Source organism: Drosophila ananassae, chromosome 3L (assembly GCF_017639315.1).
Source record: "Drosophila ananassae strain 14024-0371.13 chromosome 3L, ASM1763931v2, whole genome shotgun sequence".
NCBI lineage: Eukaryota > Metazoa > Arthropoda > Insecta > Diptera > Drosophilidae > Drosophila > Drosophila ananassae.
The window spans coordinates 1,319,518-1,340,291 of record NC_057929.1 but is presented as its reverse complement, the minus strand read 5'-3'; the positions used below and the strand labels follow the sequence as shown (position 1 = coordinate 1,340,291).

The window sequence follows — 20,774 nt, the reverse complement described above, 5'->3', positions numbered from 1 at the left end:
CGGCGAACACGAAAAGCCGGCGAGAAAATCGCTTCGGGCCACAATCGCCGCACAGTGTCCTCGAATAGAGAAAGTAATTTTAAAGTTTAAAGTGCATTGATGGCATTCTGTTTTTAAATCTTAAGAAGATAAGGTATTGGATCAGGTATAAGGTTACTAGAAAATCATAAACCTAAGATCATCTACTTAACTTTAAATTGTTTATACAGTATTGAAAACTCCCGGTTCAATCAGAGATAAGATATTACTGTGTAATAAATTAAAAACATCTAAAAAGTATTTCAGATCAATTTCATAAAAATATTATATGATATGAGATGCTTTTCGAACAGCTTTAAGATTTTAAAATAATGGGCTGTTGAAAAAATCTAACTGATTTATTGACAAACTCTTATTTCGAAGTATATCTGATGATTTGTATAGTATTTTTTAAAAGACTCAAAGCTTAAATATATCCTTTTTAGGCGATTCCAAGTTTAGAAAGTATTTCTGATGATTTTAATATTATTTTTCGTAGCAATAGTAGGCTAATAGTAGTAGTTGGCTTTCTTTTTGGGTAAAATACTGTATATCCTGAAATATTCACTTTTGTAGCCAAGATGCCCCAACTTCCCCGCACTTGAACCACTGTTCCTGGCCGAGACTGAGACTGAGGCTGGGGGCTGCTGCGTTGTGCGTGCCGCAGCGCTCGCTGTTCGCCGCCCCATCATTCTGCACTCGTAGTCGCCGTCGTCGGGGCCCCGTCGTCAGTCTAGAGAGTAATATCGACACGAAAAGTAAGTTCGCCGTGGTTCTGCTGGTCGTACTGGGCCCACAGCATCGAGTATAGAATCTATATGTGTGTTCGGGCCAGGGTAACTGGTGGAAAACGTGGAAAAACCATCCAGTGGTCGACATTTTCACGCGCCCACCGTCAGCACGTGGCGGAGTTTGGCTCCAGGGCGGCAAAATCAAGCTGTGTCGCGGATTGCATAAGATTTGCAATTATAATTCCGACGATTCGAATAAGTAAAATATGAAAATTTGATGAAAAATTCTGAAAGTGCTCTAGTTTTGTGCGCTGCCCAGGCCTTTGCGTGTGATATTTTTGGACATGTGTGCGCCTCGTAGTCGGCTCCCCGTCTTCGGGTCGTCTTCGTGCGGCGGTGGAGACCAAAAATAAACACACGACACCGCTGAAAAGCCAAAACGATTGTTAGATTTTTCAAATCCAACCATAAAACCCGAAATTCTTCTTTCGAAATACAAAAAAAAAGAACACCTCTGTTCTTTAATGAACAATCCCCCGTGTAGTGTGCCGGGTTCCGAGTGGATATGTAAATCCCAGAGTGTCTATGAGTGTGTGTGTGAGGTGGGTGGTGCAAAATGGCGGCAGTGGTTTGGTTTATGCGGCATTGCGTGCCATCGGACCCTTGGATTACCGATGGCACACAACGGGGGACTCCTAGCCTCTCGAAAAGAGTCTCGCAGACAGACTGCCTGCCGCCGGCGAAATCAGTGAAATCAGAAAAGTCCTTGCCCAAGGATAAACGCATGAAATCATAAAATCAAGCCAATCCCACGCACCATCGGGCAATTAATTAGAATTCCTCGCTGGGAATTCCTTGTGCGGCGAAGTGTCCGTCCATACAAAGTACCAATAGCAACATGTTGCCATCGGACGCGGGGAAAAGTGAATAAGTGTGCTAATATACATACTAAATATAAGTACGGCTACTAAATCCGCGAAAGCGAGTGTGTGGGATTATCGAACTACCCCTGGCGACACAGTAACACTGGCACTTGTCCAAAAACATATTGGAACCCCCAAAAAAAAACAAAATAAAAAACGAAAATTAGGGACATAAATACATATGTATTTGATTAGCTGAATGCCAAACAAAACACTTTATTAACTTGGCCAAGAAATCAGGCGATCTTTCAAGCAATTAGTCTCTTTTATTGGCTATTTGTGGGTTGATAAATTACTTTTAAATTAAATATATATAATAAATAGAAACATAGATATGTTTGGGAAAAATATAGTATCACAGAGAACTAAATATAAAATATTTTATAAAATATTTGCTTATATTAAATATCTAAATAATTGCCAAAATCAAACCAATTAATTAATTAAATGTGACATGTTAAATTGAAATTCAAAAAATATATTTTTTGAAATCAAGAAATAGTTTTGAAAGAATTTCTTTAGCAAGCGTATTGTTACGAGTGTCCTTTGGTCTCTCAATTTATTTATTGAGAGCGGAGACCCAAATAAATTTGAAAATTTGCTCAGTTGTTGGCTTTTCGCCACAAAGTAACATATTTACAAGCGACACACATTCCAACATAATTACACATGTAAAAAACAAAAAAACAAGCGAGCCGCCAGTGTCGGGGCGAATTTGGCAAGTGACGCAAAAATGCGGCGAGCAAAGCAAATGGCGAAAAAAGCCCGCAGTACCGAGTGAATCAGCTGTTCGCGAGCAAAACACAAAATGGACGAAACAGACAACCGGAAGAGAGAGAGAGCTCTCACTCTCTGTCGGCCATGACGGCGTGTGTGTCAGTGTGCGTGTGTTAGTGTGTGTTAACATATTATAAACAAAAGTTAGTGCCACTTGATTTCTGGCAGCCCATGACCAAACCCTCGCCCGAGAATTCTTTACAGTTTCGCGACAAGTGTAAACATTACGTCAAGTAACCGTAAACAAAATTCGAAATTCTAGTATTGTTCTTTTTTTTTGAAGGAAATAAATCGACTCGAGATATCAAGGGGAATCCCAAACAATTTAAAAACCAAACACGCGGTGAATTGAATATTTTTGGAGGCGCGCTGCGGTCGTTGCGTTAACCAAACGAAATGGCTGAGGCGGAGGGAGGCTCCGAGCAGGATGATGTTTCATTCCTGAGAACGGTAAGTAACGGTATATCTATATAATACTCATACTTGTACTCAAATCCATATATCCATTCATCCAGTCAGATCATCTAAAATCAATTACGTCCACTCAATAAAATCCATGGGGGATTTTTCACAATTGGTGTCATAAAATATCCGGCAATCCATAAAAGATGTCCTTCCACTCCTCTCTGCCTGCCTGACCCCACTGTATATGTAATGCATATTTATAGGCGCCCCTAACTTTTGTTTATGGCACACAATAAATACAAACTCGAGTCACAAATTCAATCACAGCCACCAGGGGCTTTTCGTCTGATTCCACTTTACATAGCCAGCTGGGGAAAGGCTGGAGAAGAATTTCCCCTGGACGTCCTGGACAGGGGATACGCGGGCGGGTAAAAAGGACTCGATGAACACATCGTCAGCTGACAAATGCCGCTATATATCAATGCCCACAGCTGGTGCGCCAAATGACAGCCATTATGGGGTATAAGTAAATAGTGTTGCTTCCTTTTCCTCACGCCCACGATGACTCTGGGCCCATTCCACTGTCACTCCCACTTTTTGAGGGTCAGCGAGGTCAGCAGCACGACACCTTGCCGCAATAAATAAATACGTTTAAGGGCAAAAGTTGAGTTTGCCCATCGCACCCGCACCCGCACGGCACGGCAGTATCTGAGTATTCTCATAGCAGCATCCGTGTATCTTTGTATCCTTCGTATCACTTTTGTCCGCCCGCAGGCCCATTGGCCCATTCACCGCAACAGAAATTCAATAAATATCCAAGTCCCGCCAGAGTGGCAAACCTTTCCTCGGAATCCCCCATGGGAGTGTTGTCCTTGCCTTCAAAAGACGTCAAATTACGCTTATTTGCTGAAAACTCTCCGTCCCCTATACCCCAACCCTGTGCCCGGCCACGGCCCCGTCTCCATCTCCAGCTCCTGGTTTCGACTCCGGCAAGTTTACAGTTCACAAACGAGTGACCCGAAAAGTGCAAGTTTGCACAAAACATTTATCGAAATGAAGTCAAATGCAAATTGAGGCATCGGACAGTGCAGTTTTTAGGGCCAGTCCGGGATGTGGTCAGGTTTAAATTTTAAATAGACGGGGATAGAGATGAGAGAGACAATGATCCTGCTGCGTCAGGACTCGGCACTTCATTCGCATTTAAATTATGCAAATTGCTCGATTCGAAATCCATTACCGTTCATTTAACTTCGACTACACACAACATCACCGTACCGAAATCACATCTCACTGCCCAGTGAAAGTGGGCGTGCGATTGGGTGGCTGTCTATGTGGGTGTGGGCTCAGATTGCAAAGCACCCAACCCACCATCCCACCACCCATCACACTTTCCTCCCATTAGCCACCATTCATTTGCACATTTAGTGCCTTGTAACAATTCCCTCAATTTGCGTGTGCAGTGCCCTGCTTGAATCTCTAGACCCAAAAGGGATGCAGACGGCCATGGACTTGGACTTTCACCGGGTAGCCGAATGTGTTGCCAAATACCAATTGGTATTGTGGTGGCTTGCCGGTCGGAATTGTTGCCAAAGTCTCATTAAAATTGCAGCACAACTTTGGGTCTCTTAACGACTTAATTGTCGTTCCAGACCCCCTTCATTCATTCATTGGCATTCCCGTCTTTTCGATTAGGGAAACTGTGAGTTTCAAGATCAAAACTATTAGCTTTTCAGGAACATGGTAGTTCCAAAAGAAACTCTTGGGATTAGGAGCTAAGGGTTTATTTCAAAAATATTTTTATTTAAGATTTAAATTTATTTAGAGAGCCTGGAATGAAAAGGTTTAGAAGAAAATGGAGGATTCTAACTTTATGATTTGGTTTAGGATCATAAAGAAGTTCATATTCCTATCACCAAATCTTCTCCAGACTTCTCTGTACTTATATAATATGCATCTTTGAAGGTTCTTTAATAAAAATATAGAAAAGAGCTACCTAATTTACTTGCCAATAAGTTTCTATTTACCGACTAGAATTTGTATTCATCAATTATTCCAAAACCATTCTCATTTCCATAATTGACCATTTAGGAGTAGGAATATTTCACGCAAATGAACATCAAATATGTATTGAATTTAATTCTATTATTGATTCACTTTTACCCGCTAAATATTGATAAAATATTAACATATTTTCGGATAATTTAAACCTGCAGGAGGACATGGTCACGCTCTCCTGTACAGCAACGGGAGAGCGTGTCTGCTTGGCCGCCGAAGGATTTGGTAACCGGCACTGTTTCCTGGAGAACATTGCCGACAAGAATGTGCCGCCGGATCTGTCGCAGTGCGTCTTCGTCATCGAGCAGGCGTTGTCCGTGCGAGCCCTGCAGGAGCTGGTGACAGCGGCAGGATCCGAGACTGTAAGTATGAGCGATCCCACCTGGCCAGCACGCATACATATGTGTTGTGTCGTCTCAGTCACCTCGAATCAAGGGAATCCCGAGCAACCATACTATGTCCGTTTCCACCTTTATGTTGTGATCCATATTGCTTGATAATCCGAAAACATTACGATGCTACAAGTCTTCCGGTTTCAATAGGTTTCTCCCCGATTTCCGCATGCCAATCCTTTACTCTGCTCCTTCCCTACTTCCCCCCTGATCTCTTCTCTTCTACACATTTGTAACCTTTTGAATTTTTCGTTATTTTTTCAAAATTTGTCTAAATACCCACAAAACAGGATAGTCAAGTTGTAAGTATACCGTTAAATTCTTCTTTAGTCTTATCGCGCTTCTCTTCTATCTATCTATCTCTCACTATATCTATCTTTCTGTCTCACTCTGTCCGTGTAGAGTAGCTCTTGTTCTTCTCGCTCGGCTGCATATGCTTTTTTGTCGCTTTTTTGGCGGGCAAAAAAATCCCGCCAAAAAGTATAAGAGCTATTCGCAAGTAATATTCCCAGTAGGAGACACTATTTGCGTATTAAGCCTTAAAGCTCTTTAACTAGACAGTGAATTAAACAATAATTATGTTAAGGAGTACACCTGGAAAAGGACTTAATGGGTTGGACCTTATTTCATATCCAAACAGAGAAGGGATTCCTAAATCTTTTTAGGCAGTTCTTCTCTTTATTTAGTCACTGCACATTGTATATAACATTTAAACTGTTAATTATTCAAATCAATGACTTAAAATGAGTTCTATTCTCTGTTTGGATGTACTCTATAGATCTAACTGACAGCTACCACAAACATTTTTGCATTCTAACCCTGTAGTATAGTTATTATAAACCCTGTTATGCCGTAGCTAGTAGATTGTATTTTACCAAAATCCTTCAAGCTAAGCTGTCCCCAGACTGGCGACAGTTCTAACACTTATTAATCGCTTACCAACAATTCCTAGGGCAAGGGAACTGGATCCGGACACAGGACATTGCTCTACGGCAATGCCATTCTGCTCCGTCATCACAATAGTGACATGGTGAGTGGCTTTAAACCAAAAATAGACCGAATATTTATCGAATTATCTGAAATTCCAGTACTTGGCCTGTCTGTCCACCTCGTCGTCGAATGACAAGCTATCCTTCGATGTGGGTCTGCAGGAGCACAGCCAGGGAGAGGCCTGCTGGTGGACAGTTCATCCGGCGAGCAAGCAGCGTTCCGAGGGTGAGAAGGTGCGCGTCGGTGACGACCTGATCCTGGTGTCCGTGGCCACGGAGCGGTATCTGCACACCACCAAGGAGAACGAGCAGTCGATTGTGAATGCCAGCTTCCATGTGACCCACTGGTCAGTGCAGCCCTATGGAACGGGAATTTCGCGGATGAAGTACGTCGGTTATGTTTTTGGTGGCGATGTGCTGCGCTTCTTTCACGGTGGTGACGAGTGCCTAACCATACCCAGCACCTGGGGCCGTGAGGCTGGTCAAAAGTAAGAAAATATCCTTCAAAATGTTATCCATATATTCTAATCCTCGTGACAGTATTGTAGTTTACGAGGGCGGCGTGGTCATGGCCCAGGCACGTTCCCTGTGGCGTCTGGAGTTGGCTAGGACCAAGTGGACGGGTGGCTTCATCAACTGGTACCATCCGATGCGAATTCGCCACATAACCACTGGACGCTATTTGGGCGTCAACGATAGCAACGAACTGATTCTGGTGAAGAAGGAGGAGGCTTCGATCGCCACGACGACTTTCTGCCTGCGGCAGGAAAAGGACGACGAGAAGAAGGTGCTCGAGGACAAGGATCTGGAAGTGATCGGCTCGCCGATTATCAAGTACGGCGACACCACCGTCATCGTCCAGCACTGCGAGACGAGCCTCTGGCTCAGTTACAAGAGCTACGAGACCAAGAAGAAGGGCGTGGGCAAAGTGGAGGAGAAGCAGGCCATCCTCCACGAGGAGGGCAAGATGGACGATTGCCTCGACTTTTCGCGCTCCCAGGAAGAGGAATCGAAGACGGCCCGTGTCATTCGCAAGTGCAGCAGTCTTTTTACCCAGTTTATTACGTAAGTGGTGCTACCTAATCTTCTAAAGAAAATCTATTAAGTTTTTATTCTTTCAGGGCATTGGAGACTCTTCAGTCCAATCGCCGACACTCCATTTTCTTCCAGAAGGTCAACCTCAACGAAATGGTCATGTGCCTAGAGGACTTGATCAACTACTTCTCGCAACCCGAAGACGATATGGGTAAATATAAATAGTATTCTTTATAATTCCAACCAGGACTATAACCTCATCCTCTTTACAGAACACGAGGAGAAGCAGAACCGCTTCAGAGCTCTGCGAAATCGCCAAGATCTGTTCCAGGAGGAGGGAGTTCTCAACCTCATCCTGGAGGCTATTGACAAGATCAATATAATTACATCTCAGGGCTTCCTGGCCAGCTTCCTGGCCGGAGACGAGACTGGCCAAAGCTGGGACCTCATCTCCACCTACCTGTACCAACTACTGGCCGCCATCATCAAGGGAAACCACACGAACTGCGCCCAGTTCGCCAACAGCAATCGCCTGAACTGGCTTTTTTCGCGTCTGGGATCTCAGGCCTCCAGTGAGGGCTCCGGCATGTTGGACGTACTCCACTGTGTGCTGATTGACTCTCCAGAGGCCCTGAACATGATGAGGGATGAGCACATCAAAGTGATTATCTCGCTGCTGGAGAAGCACGGCCGCGATCCAAAAGTCCTGGACGTTCTCTGTTCCCTGTGCGTGGGTAACGGAGTGGCAGTGCGATCCTCGCAGAACAACATCTGCGACTTCTTGCTGCCGGGCAAGAACCTGCTGCTGCAGACCCTTTTAGTGGACCATGTGGCCAGTATCCGGCCAAACATATTTGTGGGCCGCGTAGACGGCTCATCCATGTACCAGAAGTGGTACTTTGAAGTGACCATGGACCACATCGAGCAGACAACGCACATGATGCCCCACCTACGCATTGGTTGGGCCAACACCTCCGGCTATGTCCCGTATCCGGGAGGAGGCAAGAAGTGGGGTGGTAACGGCGTGGGAGATGACCTCTACTCCTTTGGCTTCGACGGCGCCTACTTGTGGACCGGCGGCCGCAAGACCCTCGTGGTGGATGCCTTGCCCGAGGAGCCCTTCATCCGCAAGGGCGATGTCATTGGCGTGGCCATCGATCTCTCCGTACCCATCATCACATTCACCTTCAATGGTGGAAAGGTGCGTGGCAGCTTCCGGGACTTCAACCTAGATGGGATGTTCTTCCCCGTAATGAGTTGTTCCTCGAAACTGAGTTGCCGTTTCCTGTTTGGCGGAGATCATGGACGCCTGAAGTTTGCTCCTCCCATGGGATTCTCGGCTCTGGTGCAGTGCCTCATGCCCCACCAGATCCTCAGTCTGGATCCGTGTTTCTACTTTGGTAATCTCAGCAAGAACGTTCTGGCCGGACCGTGGCTCATCGAGGACGACACTGCCTTTGTGCCCAAGCCCGTGGACACGACGGGCGTTTCTCTGCCCAGCTCTGTGGACCAAATCAAAGAGAAGCTGGCGGAGAACATCCACGAGATGTGGGCTCTGAACAAGATCGAGGCTGGGTGGTCGTGGGGCGAGCACCGCGACGACTACCACCGCATCCATCCATGCCTAACCCAGTTTGAGAAGCTGCCGGCGGCTGAGAAACGCTATGACAATCAATTGGCTGTGCAGACGCTTAAGTAAGACTTTGGTTTGTGAATAGTTTCTTAACTAATGTATATCCTTTCGCAGGACAATCATTTCCCTGGGCTACTACATAACCATGGACAAGCCGCCAGCCCGCATTCGTCCAGTGCGCCTACCCAACGAGATCTTCATGCAGGGCAACGGCTACAAGCCGGCTCCCTTGGACCTCAGCGCCGTTACCCTCACCCCCAAGCTAGAGGAGCTGGTGGACCAGCTGGCGGAGAACACGCACAACCTGTGGGCCCGCGAAAGGATTCAACAAGGCTGGACTTATGGCCTGAATGAGGACAGCGACAATCACCGCAGTCCACATCTGGTTCCCTACGCAAAGGTGGACGAGGCCATCAAGAAGGCCAACAGGGACACGGCATCGGAGACAGTGCGCACTTTACTCGTTTATGGATATGTTCTGGATCCTCCCACTGGAGAGGGCACCGAAGCCCTTCTGGCAGAGGCACAGCGCCTGAAGTTCGCCGCTTTCCGGACCTATAGGGTTGAAAAGAACTACGCCGTCACCTCGGGCAAGTGGTACTTTGAGTTCGAAGTCCTTACCGCCGGACCCATGCGAGTGGGCTGGGCCCGGGCCGATTGCTATCCGGGCGCCATGTTGGGTAGTGAGGACACCAGCTGGGCCTTCGACGGACACAATGTGAGTATGCCTCGGGGAACTGCTATCGGTATACAAGGATATACCGGGGGGGAAATGTTATTTTGGGAGGGTATTTGGATCCAGAAAGGGGGAACTACTTCCAATTAGAGACTGTGGTAGTGCCGCAAGATCAACTCACTCAATGAAAACCCACCAACCCCGTGATTATAGGTAACCAAAATGCACGCCGGATCCATTGAGCACTTCGGAGTGCGGTATGAGGCTGGCGATGTCATTGGTTGTTTCATCGATGTCAAGGAGCAAACGATCAGTAAGGACCCCTAGACGCCTAGCAGCGTACCTCAACGTTGATTTAATTTACTTTTGATCGAACGCATTTTGTTTAACTCAACTTTTCAACTTAATCGAAGACTTTCCGTTCTCTTTTGATTTGTTAATTTAGCGACACTTTTCATATCTGAATCATTAACCAATGCCACTGCCACAACCAGAAATAATAATCACATAACCACCGTGTAGGGAACGATCTGTGTCAGGTGTTCAGGCCACTTAATCTCAATCTGTCACTTGCAATTCAACATTTTAGGAAGAGAAAGTGTCTGGTGGCGTCAGTGAATCCTTCGGTAAACAGTGCGGACCCGGGGACATTGTCGGCGTCTTTCTAGATCTGGCCGATCATACAATTAGTAAGAATTTTGCTCGTGCTTCCCTGTTGTAATGTGAATATCCTCCAAAGCATCCCCCAATAAGGAATGCACCACCTCCGTGCTTTTGATATCTACTAAATGTGAACCAGTGCCTCCGGAGAGCCGATCGCAAGCCGCAGGGCCCAGCGATGCGAAGTACATTCGGTATCCAAGCATCCACATAGAAACCCTGAAAGAAAAGCATAGTTCCAGTCATTTCAGTAGGTCCTGTTCTGAAAAATAAGCATCCATTGGTCTCAATACATCACCTAAAGTTAAATTGTAAAATTAAATAATGGAACAGGACCATCGATTCTAATCCATGGATCAGACATTATAGAACCCATAGAAAAATAAATGAATAATTGGCTTCCACCATTAGCCTTCATTATTGCCAGCTTCTCAGTAGTTTGTCACTTTCGATCCATATAATTATCCAATCCAACTCGATTCCCAAGCTCTAACGTCCAACAATGTTGTTACTTTGAAAAATCCCCAAAAACGCCTAACCAGGATTGTGGCGCCCATGTAGGGGTGCCCAGCCAGCAGGGTGCCTGAGGAGCAGGTGACACATCAGCTCATCCAAAAAGCTTTTTACTCTCTCTCTCGTAAATAACTGCCTGTAATTACTAACGACACGTACTTATCCAATATTAATATAACTATCAATTTCAATCCAATTGTACAATATTTAGCATGAGAGCTAACACTAGTACTACATACTACTAATAGCCTGCTTGAAACCGTATTCCTAGCTTTGCCAAAACTTAATCGAAACCCCAACCAATTAAACACTTGCCAAGATATACATTCGAATGTATATAATATGCAACTAGCTGCAAGGCCAACTCAACTGCCATTAATACGCACGAATTTCCTAGAGGAATTTTAATTGCTTAATGGATTCCGGACGAACGAGACTAATCAGATACGGTGGGATACGGATACGGATACGTACATATATGTATATACGGATCCCAGACCGAAAACCGACAGCTGAAAGTCGGAAAGCCCTAAAGCCCAAAGCCCGTTCGGAATTCATTGAAAAGCTGCTTGGTTCTTGGTTTCAATATAATCCATAATTAGCAACCGCCCATCCTGCCCCCAATCCCGCCCTGACTCCATTAACGGTAATCAATCGTTGTACAGGCTTCTCACTAAACGGAGAACTCCTCATGGACGCTCTGGGCGGCGAGACAACCTTCGCCGATGTCACCGCCGAGGGGGTGGGCTTTGTGCCCGCCTGCACCTTGGGCGTGGGCCAGAAGGCGCGCCTCATCTACGGCCAGGACGTGGACTCCCTCAAGTTCTTCACCACCTGTGGCTTGCAAGAAGGATACGAGCCGTTCTGCGTGTGAGTAGAATATTTTATTTGGAATGAGATCTTCATTAAGCTTTATAGTATAGTTTTACATATATAGTTTTACAATCTATTTTGACTAAAAAATTAATGCAAAAAAATAACGCCAGGTTCAAGAATAATCTTAGAATTTCAAATATTTTTGTAAAATATAAAAATAATTGCTGAATTGCTGACAAAATTCTCTTATATTATATTCTACTATTAAAGGCGACATCTTTTATGAAAATGGCTTCAGGAGCGCCACCTTTGGCATTTTTTTTAGCCAGGACTAAACCCATTAGTTAGGCTTTGAACCTGAAGTCCTTTTTTCATCCGTAGATGTCGCTACTAATACAGTAAAGCCTAGCTAGTAGAAGAAAACTCCTAAAACCTAATCCCTCTATCCTTAGGAACATGCGACGACCAGTTACTCACTGGTACACCAAGGATCAACCCATTTTCGAGAATACCGAAGAGATGCCCGACTGCCGCATTGACGTGACCCGTATTCCCGGTGGCGCAGACACCCCACCGCATTTGAAAATCTCCCACAACACCTTCGAGACCATGGAGAAGGCCAATTGGGAGTTCCTGCGTCTGTCCCTACCCGTCACCTGCATGAGCGAGTTCATCAACGAACAGGAGAAGGCTCGCCGCTGGGACGAGATTAAGAATAGGCAGTACCGCCTGATGCGAGAAGCTGAAGCTGCTGCCCAGATGCAGGTGCAGACCCAGGCCGCCCACATGGACCACATGCTCAAGGGAGGCTTCAACATGAACGACATAAAGGGTCTAACCCGCAATTTCGACGAGCATGCCGATGCCGAGGCGGATCACATGATGCGTGGACCTTCGAGGCCGCCACGTAAGGGATCCCTCACCCGTAACATCACGTTTGAAACTGACATGTCCGCTGCCCTGGACGAGATGCATCGCTCCTCCTCCGTGCTCGACATGAACGGTTTGGGCGACGAAATGGACGACAAGAAGAAGCGAGGCCGTAGTCCCTTCAAGTTCTTCTCGAAGAAGTCGCGTGACCAGAGCCGCGAAAAGATGGGCCGTTCCCAGGACACTTCCTTGGAACGCCGAAACACTGTGGCCCACGGACGTAATGTCGTCAACCAGCAGATGACCACTCGAGCTCCTACTTTGAGGTTAAATAATGTACGTTTTTTTTTTATTATTTAAAATAAAAAATATAAATAAAATCCTTTATTACCTCCTTTAGGCGGATATCCCACCCAGCCCAGTGCCTCAAGGACCCAAACAGTTGAGTGGGTCCACTCTGGGCCAACCCCCAGTGGAATCCTCTGGAGAGGAGATGTTCGACGCCGAGTGCCTGAAACTGATCAACGAGTACTTCTACGGAGTCCGCATCTTCCCCGGCCAGGATCCAACCCACGTGTACGTCGGCTGGGTAACCACCCAGTATCACCTGCACAGCAAGGAGTTCAACAAGAACAAGGTGCGCCGCGGATCCGTTTACATCGAAAACGATTACGAGATGGCCATCGAGCGAATCGACCGCCAGAGTTGCTACGTTGTGAGAGCCGACGAGCTCTTCAACGAGGTGACCCAGGACGCCTCCGGCAAGGGGGCTTCTCAGGGCATGTTTGTGGGCTGCTTTGTGGACACCGCTACAGGTATCATCAGGTTCACCTGCGAGGGCAAGGACACGTCCCACCGCTGGATGATGGAGCCGGACACCAAGCTGTTCCCAGCCATTTTCGTGGAAGCCACCAGCAAGGAGATCCTGCAGATTGAGCTGGGCCGCACACCCACCACTCTTCCCCTGTCGGCGGCGGTGCTGCCCACCAGCGACAAGCACATCAGCCCCCAGTCGCCACCGCGTCTCAAGGTCCAGTGCCTGCGTCCAAACCAGTGGGCTCGAGTCCCCAACACCGCTCTCCAGGTGCACGCCCTGAAGCTGTCTGACATCCGCGGCTGGTCCATGTTGTGCGAGGATCCGGTTTCCATGCTGGCCCTGCACATACCTGAGGAGGATCGCTGCATCGATATTCTGGAACTGATTGAGATGGACAAGCTGTTGTCCTTCCACGCCCACTCCCTCACATTGTATGCTGCCCTCTGCTACCAGTCCAACTACAGGGCAGCCCACGCCCTGTGCCAGCACGTGGACCAGAAGCAGCTGCTCTACGCCATCCGGTCGGAGTACATGAGTGGCCCACTGCGCCAGGGCTTCTACGACCTGCTGATCGCCCTCCATCTGGAGTCGCATGCCACCACAATGGAGGTGTGCAAGAACGAGTACATCACACCGCTGGGACCAGAGCTGAAGGAGCTCTACAGCGAGGACGAGATGCAGCACTCGCTGCGTTCTCTGATCACGGAGTCAGTGCGTCCGCAGCTACGGATGACAGAGATCACGTGAGTTAGCCAATCGGTGGTTGTTGCGCCCCTCCCACAAAGCACAGATTCCTTGGTCACTGCGAGGGTGGGGCCATTCGTTGCATTATTATTCTTTTTTTTTTGTTCACGCCCACATTCTGTTTCGAATCTCCCGTTCCTGCATCTCGAACACACCATCTGCACCTGCATCTGCACCGCACCGACACAACAACTGAAACTACACCCGTCCAGACCCCCTGTGATTGCAACATCTAGTCTACCAAGTGTTTCCAGCGAACCGATCCCCAACATCGACCAATTGTACTCCCCGAAGTTCCCCCTAGAAGTAGTCAGGCAGTTCGTGATGGAGGCTCTGAAGGATGCTGTGGAGATCAACCAGGTCCACAACCGGGACCCCATTGGTTGGACCAATGAGAATCTATTCTTGTGAGTAACCAAACTGCCACCTACTTTGTCCCCATAGAATTCTCTTAGTGATAGCCCGATCCCCATCTGCCTTATAGACCACTCATTAAACTCACAGACCGCCTGCTCCTGGTCGGCGTATTGACCGACGAAGATGTTCAGAGGTTGCTGGTGATGATTGACCCGGAAACCTGGGATGCAGCCTTCGAGAGAGGTGAGTTTGACTTGACCATTAAATGTGCTAAGAAGAAGAAAGTAATTCTATTGAAACTTCCTTCATCAGAGGGCAAGGATGAACACCGTAAGGGACTGCTCACCATGAAGATGGCCGAGGGAGCCAAGCTCCAGATGTGCTACCTGTTGCATCATCTATACGACACCCAGTTGCGCCACCGCGTGGAGAGCATCATTGCGTTTTCGCACGACTTCGTGGGCGATTTGCAGACCGATCAGTTGCGACGTTATATCGAGATCAAGCAATCCGACCTGCCCAGTGCTGTTGCGGCCAAAAAGACTAAGGAGTTCCGCTGTCCGCCGCGAGAGCAGATGAACCAGATTCTCTGCTTCAAGAACCTCGAGGCCGATGACCAGGACAACTGTACCTGTGGCCTTGAGTTGCGCGGTCGCCTGGGCGACTTCCACGACAGCCTGATGCAGAAGGTGTCGCTCAATGCCCTCCAGGAGCCGGACGGCGTTGAGGGCGCAGCGATCGAAGAAATCAAGACCGGACCGATAACGAAAATCTACAATTTCATTAACACCGTTAAGGAGCTGGAGGAGGGGCCCAAGGAAGTGGAGGAGCCGGAGAAGAAGACGCCCGAGGAGGTCTTCCGCAAAGTGCTGATCAAGACCATCGTCAGCTGGGCGGAGGAGTCCCAGATCGAGAACCCCAAACTGGTGCGCGAAATGTTTAGCCTGCTGCTCCGCCAGTACGATACCGTGGGCGAACTGGTCCGTGCCCTGGAGAAGACCTATGTGATCAACAACCGAGCTCGCGATGACGTGGCCGAAATGTGGGTGGGTCTCAGCCAGATCCGCGCCCTGTTGCCCGTCCAGATGAGCCAGGAGGAGGAGGAGCTGATGCGCAAGCGACTGTGGAAACTGGTGAACAATGCCACCTTCTTCCAACATCCTGACCTGATTCGTATCCTGCGCGTCCACGAGAACGTTATGGCTGTGATGATGAACACCCTGGGTAGGCGGGCGCAGGCTCAGAGCGATGCCCCCACCCAAACGGAGGTCGCCGAGGGAGCTCCTTCGAAGGAGAAGGATACCTCCCATGAAATGGTTGTGGCCTGTTGCCGCTTCCTCTGCTACTTCTGCCGCACGGGCCGTCAAAACCAGAAGGCCATGTTCGACCACTTCGACTTCCTGCTGGACAATGCCAATATCCTGCTGGCTCGCCCCAGCCTGCGCGGATCCACTCCCCTCGACGTGGCATACTCAAGTCTGATGGAGAACACAGAATTGGCTCTGGCGCTGAGGGAGCACTACCTCGAGAAGATCGCCGTCTATCTGTCCAGATGTGGCCTGCAGAGCAACTCGGAGCTCGTGGAGAAGGGCTACCCCGATCTGGGCTGGGATCCCGTGGAGGGTGAACGCTACCTGGACTTCTTGCGCTATTGCGTTTGGGTCAACGGCGAGAGCGTCGAGGAGAATGCGAACCTTGTCATTCGACTTCTTATCCGTCGTCCGGAATGCTTGGGACCGGCTCTAAGAGGAGAAGGAGAAGGTCTGTTCCGCGCCATCGTCGAAGCCAATCGCATGTCGGAGCGCATCTCGGACCGCTGCAAGATGCAGGACGAAGCCGAGGGCACCATTGCCGGACTGAACTTCACGCACCCATTGCCCGAGAGCGATGAGGACGAGGACTACATCGATACCGGTGCCGCCATCCTGAACTTCTACTGCACCCTGGTCGACCTGTTGGGCCGCTGTGCCCCGGATGCCTCTGTCATCGAGCAGGGCAAGAACGAGTCCCTGAGAGCTAGAGCTATTCTGAGATCTCTGGTGCCACTGGAGGATCTGCAGGGCGTGTTGAGCTTGAAGTTCACCCTATCGCAGACAGCTCCCGGCGAAGAGAAGCCCAAATCGGACATGCCATCTGGCCTGCTCCCCAACAACAAGCAGAGCATCGTGCTCTTCTTGGAGCGCGTGTACGGCATCGAGACCCAGGATCTATTCTACCGTCTGCTGGAGGATGCCTTCCTGCCGGATCTGCGCACCGCCACCATCCTGGACAAGAGCGACGGCTCGGAGAGTGACATGGCTCTGGCCATGAACCGCTACATCGGCAACTCCATCCTGCCACTACTGATCAAGCACTCCAAGTTCTACAACGAGGCCGAAAACTACGCCAGTCTCTTGGACGCCACCCTGCACACGGTCTATCGGCTGTCCAAGAACCGTATGCTAACCAAGGGACAGCGTGAGGCCGTCTCCGATTTCCTGGTGGCCCTCACGTCCCAAATGCAACCTGCCATGCTGCTCAAGCTCCTGCGCAAGTTGACTGTGGATGTGTCCAAGCTATCCGAGTACACCACCGTGGCACTCCGGGTGAGTAGTCGATTACGTGTCGATTTCCATTTGATTTACTTTATTATCCCTTCCGATAGCTTCTCACCCTGCACTTCGATCGCTGCGCCAAGTACTATGGCTCAACTCAAGGCCAGGGCTCCTATGGAGCCTCATCGGACGAGGAGAAGCGCCTGACGATGCTGCTGTTCTCGAACATTTTTGACTCGCTCAGCAATATGGACTATGACCCGGAACTGTTCGGTAAAGCCCTGCCCTGCCTGATCGCCATCGGCTGTGCCCTGCCGCCCGACTACAGTCTGTCCAAGAACACGGACGAGGACTATTATGGCCGCCAGATGGGCGCTCCCGACCAGCCGCAGTATATGCCAAATCCCATTGACACCACCAACGTCCACCTGGACAACGACCTTAACTCGCTGGTCCAGAAGTTCAGTGAGCACTACCACGACGCCTGGGCCAGCAGGAGGCTGGAGGGTTCCTGGACCTATGGAGAGATCCGATCCGACAATGATCGCAAACATCCGCGTCTCAAGCCCTACAACATGCTCAGCGAATACGTACGTATTTTCTATCTGATAGATGTTTTCTTCATGTCTTTATGATATTTCTAACTTTTTCAGTAACATAACTAAACTGCTATTATTTTAATAATTTTTTAACAGATCTATTAATTATTTGTTTATCTTTAATCATCTAATAATCATCTTCTTTCAGAAAATAATAACTATTTATTTAACTTTTATATTTAATAATTTTAATTTCTTTTTAATATTTGTTTAATAAAAATTAATATAATTTATTTCATACATTTCCTAACAGCTAATTTCATAATTTCTTATAAAATAAAATCATTAAATATTGAAATATAAATACTTTTCCTTACTTATTGTCCTTAGGAACGTGAGCGCTATCGGGATCCTGTACGGGAATGCTTGAAGGGTCTGTTGGCTATTGGTTGGACTGTGGAGCACTCGGAAGTGGAGGTGCCTCTCAACCATCGTGGATCGACGCGTCGCCAGTCGAAGCCCCAGATTGTATGTAAAATTCAAATGCCCTTTCCACTAATCCTCTTTCTCAAGCGACCTTCTAACCAACTTTTCAAAATTTTTGGATATCCTTTCGAAAACAAATTGGCTTTCTCGCATCCACACCCATGCCCATCCATGTGTGTCCCCCTTAACACCGATAGCACGATTTCCAGAACGAAGGCAGCCCATTCAACTACAATCCCCATCCGGTGGACATGAGCAACCTCACGCTCAGCAGGGAGATGCAGAACATGGCCGAGCGCCTGGCGGAGAACTCCCACGACATCTGGGCCAAGAAGAAGAACGAGGAGCTCAACGGCTGTGGCGGAGTCATCCACCCACAACTGGTGCCCTACGATCTCCTGACCGACAAGGAGAAGAAGAAGGATCGCGAGCGTTCGCAGGAGTTCCTGAAGTACATGCAGTACCAGGGCTACAAGCTGCACAAGTAGGTTTAAAAAATAAATTTAAAAAAAAATATAATTAATTAAATCTCTTTACTTTCAGACCATCTAAGGGCGGTGCCGTGGAAGAGGGTGGAGCCACCCAAGCTGCCGTGGAGCTGCGCTTCTCATACTCACTGCTGGAGAAGCTCATCCAATACCTGGACAGAGCCACCATCAACATGAAGCTGCTGAAGCCATCGACCACTTTCAGTCGGCGCTCGTCCTTCAAGACAGCCACACGTGACATAAAGTTCTTCTCGAAGGTGGTGCTGCCCCTGATGGAGAAATACTTCTCCACCCACAGGAACTACTTCATCGCCATTGCCACGGCGACGAACAACATTGGAGCTGCCTCCCTTAAGGAGAAGGAGATGGTGGCCTCGATCTTCTGCAAGCTGGCCGCCTTGCTGCGCAATCGTCTAAGTGCCTTTGGACCAGATGTCCGCATCACAGTGCGCTGTCTTCAGGTCCTAGTAAAGGGCATCGATGCCCGCACCCTGACCAAGAACTGCCCCGAGTTCATCCGCACATCGATGTTGACGTTCTTCAACCAAACCTCCGATGATCTGGGCAACACGATTCTCAATCTCCAGGACGGCAAGTACAGTCACTTGCGAGGAACGCATCTGAAGACATCAACGTCCCTGGGATATGTCAATCAGGTGGTGCTGCCGGTTCTGACGGCCATGTTTGATCACCTGGCAGCCTGTGACTACGGAAGCGACCTTCTATTAGATGAGATCCAGGTGGCCTCCTACAAAATCCTTGCTGCCCTCTATCATCTGGGCACGGATGCCACACTGACGCATGACCGCAAGTATCTGAAGACGGAGATCGAGAGGCATCGTCCCGCCTTGGGATCGTGTCTGGGAGCCTACAGCTCCTGCTTCCCAGTCGCATTCTTGGAGCCGCATCTCAACAAGCACAACCAGTACTCGCTGCTTAACCGAATCGCAGATCATTCGCTGGAGGCGCAGGACATCATGGTGAAGATGGAGAGCTGCATGCCCAATTTAGAGACCATTCTCTCTGAGGTGGACCAGTTCGTGGAGTCCGACAAGACCTACAACGATGCACCGCACATCATAGATGTGATCCTGCCATTGCTCTGCGCTTATCTGCCCTTCTGGTGGTCGCAGGGTCCTGACAACGTCAGTCCCACCAGTGGCAACCACGTGACCATGGTCACCGCCGACCACATGAATCCGCTGCTGCGCAATGTCCTGAAGATGATCAAGAAGAACATCGGCAACGACAACGCCCCCTGGATGACTCGCATCGCTGCCTACACCCAGCAGATTATCATCAACACGTCGGAGGAGCTGCTCAAGGATCCGTTCCTGCCATTGGCGGAGCGGGTGAAGAAGCGCACGGAGAATATGCTCCACAAGGAGGACAGCATGCGGGGCTTCATCAAGTCCGCCACGGACGACACCTCGCAGGTGGAGACGCAACTGCAGGAGGACTGGAACCTGCTGGTGCGAGACATCTACTCCTTCTACCCGCTGCTCATCAAGTACGTGGACTTGCAGCGTAACCACTGGCTGAAGGACAACATCCCCGAGGCCGAGGAGCTGTACAACCACGTCGCGGAGATATTCAACATCTGGTCGAAGAGCCAGTACTTCCTCAAAGAGGAGCAGAACTTTATCTCAGCCAACGAGATCGACAACATGGCCCTTATCATGCCAACGGCCACGAGGAGATCGGCCATTTCCGAAGGTGTTCCCGCCGTGGGTGGCAAGGTCAAGAAGAAGAAGAAGAACCGGGACAAGAAACGCGACAAGGACAAGGAGGTGCAGGCCAGTCTGATGGTGGCCTGCCTGAAGCGTCTCCTGCCTGTGGGTCTCAATCTGTTCGCCGGTCGGGAGCAGGAGCTGGTGCAGCACTGCAAGGATCGCTACCTGAAGAAGATGCCCGAGTACGATGTGATCGAGTTTGCCCGCAACCAGTTGACCCTGCCAGATAAACTGGATCCCTCCGACGAGATGTCCTGGCAGCATTATCTGTACTCGAAGTTGGGCAAGACGGAGGAGCCGGTGGATGAGCAGGCATTGGAAAAGGCCAATGTGAACGCCAATGAGAAGGGCAAGGACAAGACCACAGAGACGGTGGACCGTATTGTGGCCATGGCCAAGGTTTTGTTTGGTCTGCACATGGTAAGTGCCGGTTAGATCCCATCCAAATGGATGTGACCCGTATCTCTATCTTTCTCGCAGTCTAGGCTTCTCTTTTAAGAAATATATAAGCACTCCCTCGACTTGGTTTTTTGGTTAAAATTTAATATCTTTAAGGATGAAATTTTTATAATTTAAAGACTAT

The 20,774-nt window shown here is 48.8% G+C and overlaps 1 protein-coding gene and 1 long non-coding RNA gene across 18 annotated transcripts in view; one reads left to right on the top strand and one right to left on the bottom strand.

Moving 5' to 3' along the window:
* The first annotated feature begins 686 nt into the window (after positions 1 to 686).
* The window catches only part of LOC6495234 (ryanodine receptor), a 29,682-nt gene continuing 9,594 nt past the window's right edge, over positions 687 to 20,774 (top strand). For 2 of the 16 annotated variants that reach the window (XM_032451038.2, XM_044715160.1), the window contains exons 1-21: positions 687 to 776; positions 2,733 to 2,899; positions 5,068 to 5,271; positions 5,592 to 5,603; positions 6,254 to 6,331; positions 6,390 to 6,778; positions 6,831 to 7,355; positions 7,412 to 7,536; positions 7,598 to 9,020; positions 9,073 to 9,676; positions 9,848 to 9,947; positions 11,473 to 11,677; positions 12,076 to 12,829; positions 12,894 to 14,053; positions 14,267 to 14,461; positions 14,539 to 14,654; positions 14,724 to 16,996; positions 17,056 to 17,535; positions 17,875 to 18,012; positions 18,168 to 18,454; positions 18,514 to 20,611. In XM_032451038.2, coding sequence (XP_032306929.1) covers positions 2,846 to 2,899; positions 5,068 to 5,271; positions 5,592 to 5,603; positions 6,254 to 6,331; positions 6,390 to 6,778; positions 6,831 to 7,355; positions 7,412 to 7,536; positions 7,598 to 9,020; positions 9,073 to 9,676; positions 9,848 to 9,947; positions 11,473 to 11,677; positions 12,076 to 12,829; positions 12,894 to 14,053; positions 14,267 to 14,461; positions 14,539 to 14,654; positions 14,724 to 16,996; positions 17,056 to 17,535; positions 17,875 to 18,012; positions 18,168 to 18,454; positions 18,514 to 20,611 — 11,220 coding nt within the window. In that variant the 5' untranslated portion in view covers positions 687 to 776; positions 2,733 to 2,845. Of the gene's footprint in view, positions 1,009 to 2,732; positions 2,900 to 5,067; positions 5,272 to 5,591; positions 5,604 to 6,253; positions 6,332 to 6,389; positions 6,779 to 6,830; positions 7,356 to 7,411; positions 7,537 to 7,597; positions 9,021 to 9,072; positions 9,677 to 9,847; positions 9,948 to 10,223; positions 10,324 to 11,472; positions 11,678 to 12,075; positions 12,830 to 12,893; positions 14,054 to 14,266; positions 14,462 to 14,538; positions 14,655 to 14,723; positions 16,997 to 17,055; positions 17,536 to 17,874; positions 18,013 to 18,167; positions 18,455 to 18,513; positions 20,612 to 20,774 lie in introns of all 16 variants that reach the window. The other 14 variants (XM_044715163.1, XM_032451040.2, XM_044715161.1 and 11 more) reach the window with 12 other exon arrangements.
* LOC123257182 lies at positions 10,154 to 11,036 on the bottom strand. 2 transcript variants are annotated; one of them, XR_006507174.1, is made up of 3 exons: positions 10,967 to 11,036; positions 10,593 to 10,877; positions 10,154 to 10,513 (listed from the first exon to the last, which is right to left on the bottom strand). It is a non-coding gene; the product is annotated as an uncharacterized LOC123257182 (long non-coding RNA). The 2 variants fall into 2 exon arrangements; XR_006507173.1 differs by lacking the exon at positions 10,967 to 11,036 and having other exon boundaries at positions 10,593 to 10,929.